This window comes from Buceros rhinoceros, unplaced genomic scaffold (assembly GCF_000710305.1).
Source record: "Buceros rhinoceros silvestris isolate BGI_N320 unplaced genomic scaffold, ASM71030v1 scaffold5388, whole genome shotgun sequence".
Lineage (NCBI taxonomy): Eukaryota > Metazoa > Chordata > Aves > Bucerotiformes > Bucerotidae > Buceros > Buceros rhinoceros.
Window position 1 is genome coordinate 14,379 of NW_010427311.1, and position 6,267 is coordinate 20,645.

A 6,267-nucleotide genomic window follows, 5' to 3' on the forward strand; every position below is an offset into this window, starting at 1 on the left:
GAATTATGGCGAGAAGAAAAAGCGAGCAGCCTCATTCTCCTGGTTGTAGCAGAACAGCTTGGAGATACAGTGACAAGGACGTGACCAAGGAATAACATGGCCATTTTGTCATCATGTGCCCAGAGGCAGATTGTTGCCATCTCCCTTAGCAAAACAGTGGTGTCAATGAGAACAAACCAGTGATAACAGGGAGGAGAAATAAATTAGGCTGTCAATATCCTCATCATGGAAATAATCTCGCAGGTTGTTAGTCACACAGGGCTGGCTTCGCCCCTCTAATTTTCTCCTGTACACAGGTTTTCGTGTTCCTCTCATCACCTTAGCGGCTGAGCGCCTGCACCATGTGCAGAGGAATCACAATTAAGCAAAGTGGCTGGATGTCATGATATATGGGACGATGTCTGCTCCTGCAGCAGAGAAAACTAGCAAAGAGCTGAGATTAAACACCGGCTTAATTAGTACATTTAATTAGCTCTCTGTTATTAAGTCCTTTCAGACCCTTAGATAAAACATTCCTTAGAAATGCTATTATTTATTCCCATCTTCTCTCTCCAGGTGGGTGCAGGGCTGGGAAGCTCTAGTTTTCCCCCTGCAGCTTCATGGAGGAGTAGAATCCATCCTAGCCTCAGTGGCCCGGCATCACTCCCTGACATTACCCATGAATTTGCAAGCCTGACAATTTGCAAATTCTTAGTTCTTCTGGGAGGGGAAGAGGCAGTAACATGGGCAACAGTAGGAGGAAAGGGAATAGTGTTGGAAAAAAAGCAAGGAGCAACAGCTCCTCTCAACTCTGAGAGACAGAAACAGATATACAGAGGTTTGCTGTGGACTTACCCAGCAGCGTGTCCCTTTCCGTGTTGCTTTCCTCTGTGGCTGCAGCAAAAAGGCACAGCAGCCCTTTGGGAAAAAAGAACAGAAATGGGTGGAGGAACTTCTCATGCAGGCTTTGGAGCACTGACAGTCACCATGCAGCTAGACTGAGGGATAGGAAAAGCTCCTCCAGGTTCCTGTCAGCAGAGTCTCCTGCATTCACCCCCTTGCTTTTCCTGTGTTTTCCGTGCTCATCCTAACGGTCTGCAGATGCACCTCTGCTCTGAAGTTCTGGAGCAGACCAGCCTGCTCCTTCTCCCTGTCATCTCCAAGTGCACAGTGGTCCCATGCCAACCCACCGCTCAGGGCTGCTAAGATCCATGGGGCTGGCTGAGCTTCAGAGAGCCCATGGCAGCCCTGCCAGAGACTGTTTTGGTACAGGATTTATTTATGGCAGGGAAACCCAGTTTCTGAGACTATGTTGGAGACCAACTCAAAGCATTTTTCACTTAGATAATGTGAGGACCTGAAAAACACATATGCAACAAGCTTAGGCTCTGGGTAGGCTGGAAAACTGATTCCTTTAGAGTCAAATCTGTAACCGTTCTCACCGCAGTTCACCGGGAAACTGACGTTTGGGTCTAAGGAATGGGATTTCAGCATTTTTAGTAAAGCTCTCTCTTCCTTAGTTGTGGTGGTGGGCAAGGAATTCAGATCCTCCTGATGCTGGTGACCTAAATTAATGGGAGAATTAATGGGAGCGAAGGGCTGCATCGGATGTGCCTTGCTTAAGGGAGGTTGCTTAGGAAAAAATAATAGTAGGGGATTAAGCTGAGGAATATTCCTCGTTGCACCATGAAAGATATCACACAATAACTTACCTAGTACTTGTTGGTGACTCTAATAATCTTAAATGATTAGAAAGGAGAAAGCAAAGGCTGGGATTAAGACACTGTTACTTAGCAAACCAACACTGTGAGAACAAAAATGCAGCCTTCTGGAAGATAATGTTCTCTCTTTTTTTCCCCTGTGCAGTTTCAAAAGAAGGGTTTTTAATTCTTCTATAAATAAGTATGAATGTATTTGCTTCTGGAGTCTACAAAATACGTTTGAAACAAAGCAATGTGGAGACATTTGGGAATGAAGCAGCTAATTTGATACTCATAAGAAACCATAACCATAGCCTAGGACTGTATCTCAGAGGACTGGGCTGACCTTTCAGCAGCTGATGATAGTTCTAAAATGGCTTCTCATCACTGAAAGCCCAATCTAACATCAGTTAAAATAAATTAAAAGCTATCACTGGCTTCTGCAGATATTGCATTAGACCATATAAAATCCACTTGAATGCTGGGAAACCAAGGAAATTATCATGGTAAATCTAAATTCTAGTGAAGCCTTGCAGGCTTTAAAACATGTCTCTGCAGCCCCATTAAGGACGGGTTTCTACTTAGCTCATGAATATTTCACCTTTCTTTTTCTTCTGATAGACGACAAGTTCGACCACGATGAAGCCTAAGCTCGGCACAGAGCCCAGCATTCCAGTCACCTTCTGGCTCACAGCAGATCGAGAGAACGTTTCTGTTGGAAAAACACATAAAGAGTGAAGGTCCAGGCTAGACATTGCTTTCCCAAAAAATGTCTTTTCTGGTTTCCTCTGTCCCTGAAGAGGTAGAATCAACTCTCTTAAAACTTTCTAATATCCTCATTTCCAGTCGCTTATCTGGGCCATGGTGATGGGCACTGATAGGCTAGTATGTTCCACCTGGCAAGCACAGATATCACCTTGCTTAGGTGTGACTTCCAAAGTAACCAGGAACTGGAAAGACTAATATCCATTTAGGAGGAGGTTCTCATACACAACTTTGTCCATCTCCTCCTGCCCATTTTTGAATCTTCATTGATTTGAATCTCCTGCCCACTTCATTTCAGAAGAATAAAACCGTGTTGCAGAATGAACCAGCTAGTTGCGATAGCCCCACGTCTCTGTTTGCATGGAAGAAATTTTCACTCTGCATTTAACTGAAAAAGAGAGAGAGAGATGGAGACTGCTGGCCAATCCTCCTCGGGAATCATTCCTAGCAACAGGACCTACAGACATCATACACATTTCTCCTCCAAACCCATTTGTCAGCACACCCTTTGGTCCAGATCCCACTGTCTTCAGAGCGATGTCATATTACACATCTCCCAGACACATTCACCTTTAATCCTCTCTTTTTTCCCTCAGTGAAAAACCATCACAGAAGATGAGTTCTGCTTCTCCCATAAACATCTAGTAGGAGCATTTCATGTCTTCTCTCACCTCTCAGGAGGGTCCATTGCTCCAGGTATTGGTAGGAAGAGAGGTACATTTGTCAGGGTTGAGAGTCCTCTCCCACACCTTTCTGCAGTCATTTCCTTCAGTCTTAGAGTAAAGGTGCTAACCTCTCCGGTCCACGGCACTTCACTCTCCTCTCTCCACTAAAATCAGATCTATCTCCCACCATCCACTGAGCTCCTCTGACATCTAGTGGCTGCCGGGCAGGGAGGTGATAGATGTGGTCCCAGGCTGGGGAAAGCAGTTTCCCCATGCCACTCTAATCTTCTCCCCTCCAAAGCCACACTTCTCTGGTTCATGACACTCTGAGTCCTCCTTCAGTTATAGCTGCAGTATTTCTTCCTTGAAGCCCGCAGGTAGCTAAGCCACTGCAGCCTGTTCCAATACTGAGCAATTGCCTGTCCCAGCTCTGTGTGGGCCACATAGAAACCCACCTCACCGTCAGAGGAACAAATCTCCTGCCAGTTCCAGATTAACCTGTCCAGGTATCTCACCTGTGAGTGCTATTCATGTAGTGACACACCAGTTTTCACTGCAGCAGGACATGCTCTGGGTGGAGACGCATGGGATGAGGTCAGGATGGACATCTTGCTGCTGCATTCTTTTGTTCCTGAATACCCAGGACCTCTGCTCTCCTGGAGGGTCTGCAAGAATGGCCATGTTTCTCCTAATCCCTTTCATCACAAACCAGGAGGTTTTGAACCCAGAAATTCACAGAGTGGCCATTGTTGCTCAGGTGGCAGGAAAAAAAATCTTGAAGAGAGAACTAGACTGCTGACAACTCCATCTCAGATCAAAGTAGGAACTTCTCAGCAAAGCTCTGAGTGGAGGAACTTGAGGAAGTTCCCAAACACTGAGAGGATTGGACAGACCCTCGCTACAGATCCTCTCCATACCAGAACTGGGCAACATCACTGGTAACCAGGCCGGAAAGGGTTCAATTCCTGCCTTTCACTAGAATCTTTTCTGGAGGAAAGCCGAATAAGGGTTTCACCAGCAAACATGACAAATGAGCACTATCAGAGTAGAACAGTCAACAAAGCAGCTCAGATATCACTGTGCAACTCCTGGGCTCCATCCTCGGGATGCTATCTCTGAGCTGGCTCCCTCCTGGGACCCAGGGGTGCTCTCAGGGGACCATAAATACAGCCTAGCCCCAGCAGAACAAGCTTAGAGCACCTCTGAGCATTGTGCTTAGTCACCCACCCACTGAGCAAAGAGAGTCACCACGAAGCTGGCCTTGTCTTGAAACCTATCGTCAGCCAGGCCAGGCCACGTCTTACCTTCTGACAGGACAGGGCCTCCCCTTTTCTTCTGCTGCTGGGAAATATAGAGAAATATTTGAAGGACATGTTAAGAGCAGGTTTTGCAACTACTCTGGTTTTATCTTCAGCGAAGGACTGAGAAAAAAACCTGGAAGTTGAGACAGAAAGACTGAAATATCTAAACTAGCAGTTTGCTCATTTATTGGAAGGAATGCATTACTACTTTGTATCTCATTCCATGGGAAAGTTGCTGCTGTAAAACAAACAAATAGACATTATCTATTATGGAATAAAGACAAATGTGCTTCATTTCAGGTTATCAAGTTATCATGGAATAAAAGGTCAGTGCTTTCTAATCACAGTGTCTCATTCCCACATTTAAGGCACAGCATGATGTTGACTATCTTGCGTACCTAACTTTCAAACGAGGACCTATAAGGACACCAAAGGGCATCCACTGACACAGCAAGAAGACTTCAGAACTGCAAGGTGTCTGTCAGACTGAAGAACTCCGTATTATCCACAGATGAACAAGGATTTATCTATCCGCTTTACTCTTCTTCCTTTTGGGAGGACATGCTCAGGCCCTGCATGAATAGTCCTTTATCTGTCACTATGTCAAGATTGCATAGAAGGTACAAGTTGATCTCTTGGCAATGTAGACAAAAGAATGTGGGACTTCCTGGGGATACTCAGGACTCCAGATCCATGAATAGTGGACACCACTGCTGATAAAAGCCTTTGCTAAAAAAGCCCTCAAAATCAGAAAAAGAGGCCACTGATGAGAAATACACCTTCAGGGCTCTCAGAAGGAGAGATGGAAAAGATTTACACACACCTAGTCCTGAAAGGAGAGTATTTCTGTATCAGCATCTCCAGTTTTGAGCTATGTGGGCAAACCAAGTTCGTTTCATCAGACACCAGACAGAAGAAAGTCATCTTGGAGGAGGCAAGATTTGATTTCTCGCTGCTACCTTGTTCCTTGCCCTTCTTGGGAGTCCCAATCCCCGGCCAGATCTGGAGTATCTGAGGCTAAAAGCCTCAGAATCAGAAGAGAACATGGACAGACTCACTTCAAAAGCAGAACTGTGGGGAGCTCTTCCTCCTCCACTCACTAGAAATGACAGAGTGAAAGAACAGGAAGATAGAGAGGGCATGGATGAGGAGACAGTCTGGAGCTAAGGCACAAGGCTGAAACATCCACAGAGGAGGCATTTCAGAGCACTTCTTCTGCCAGGGGAAGGCTGACAATTGCTATACAGATGGTGCCAACGAGGTGATACGCTACAAGCATAAGGCTGATTCTCCCGTCCAAAAACTGTCTCTGCCTGTTTGGAAGCCCTTTGCAATCGCTGCTTTGTGCTTTCTCCAGAGACCCTACACCCAGCCGGGAGTAGAGGAAAATCATTATTTCTCACCATCCTTTAAACCTCCATTCCTGCAGACACCCGCACCACCATCTTTCTGCCTCCCAGTCCAGATTTACGTTACCAGTCTGATCCATAAACAGCACCAGTGCCCTCTGGAGAGCTTGTAGAAGAGCTCTGCTGTGCAGGAGTTCCAGGAAGGGTCTGAAGGATCCCAGGGTGACTAAAATCATAGACATGCGCACAAACAGTTACACAAGTATAACAAGGTTTATTTTATCTAAAAACAGACTAAATGTGGAGTCACATAAACCACAGATTGTTAGAATTTAGGCTTCCAAAGTATTACAATTAAAATTACTGCTACTATGATTAAGACAACTAGTGATGCACCCTGTGGGCATTTGAGGGCAGAATAAGCGTTTACTTCTGTCCAAGTGCAATTCATCATGAGGAATTAAGGGGAGAAAGGGAAAGGAGAAGTTACCTTGGTTCATATACATAC

The 6,267-nt window shown here is 45.5% G+C and overlaps 1 protein-coding gene across 1 annotated transcript; it reads right to left on the reverse strand.

The window, feature by feature from the left end:
* Positions 1-834: 834 nt before the first annotated feature.
* On the reverse strand, positions 835-3,647 carry LOC104498454 (HLA class II histocompatibility antigen, DQ beta 1 chain-like; the record flags this gene model as incomplete). The annotated part of the gene is given in 7 exon segments (XM_010141835.1): positions 835-897; positions 2,281-2,391; positions 2,530-2,705; positions 2,793-2,832; positions 3,417-3,445; positions 3,500-3,629; positions 3,632-3,647. Coding segments are annotated over 7 exon segments (565 nt in total), but the record flags the coding sequence as incomplete, so codon positions are not given.
* Between the last annotated feature and the right edge of the window lie 2,620 nt (positions 3,648-6,267).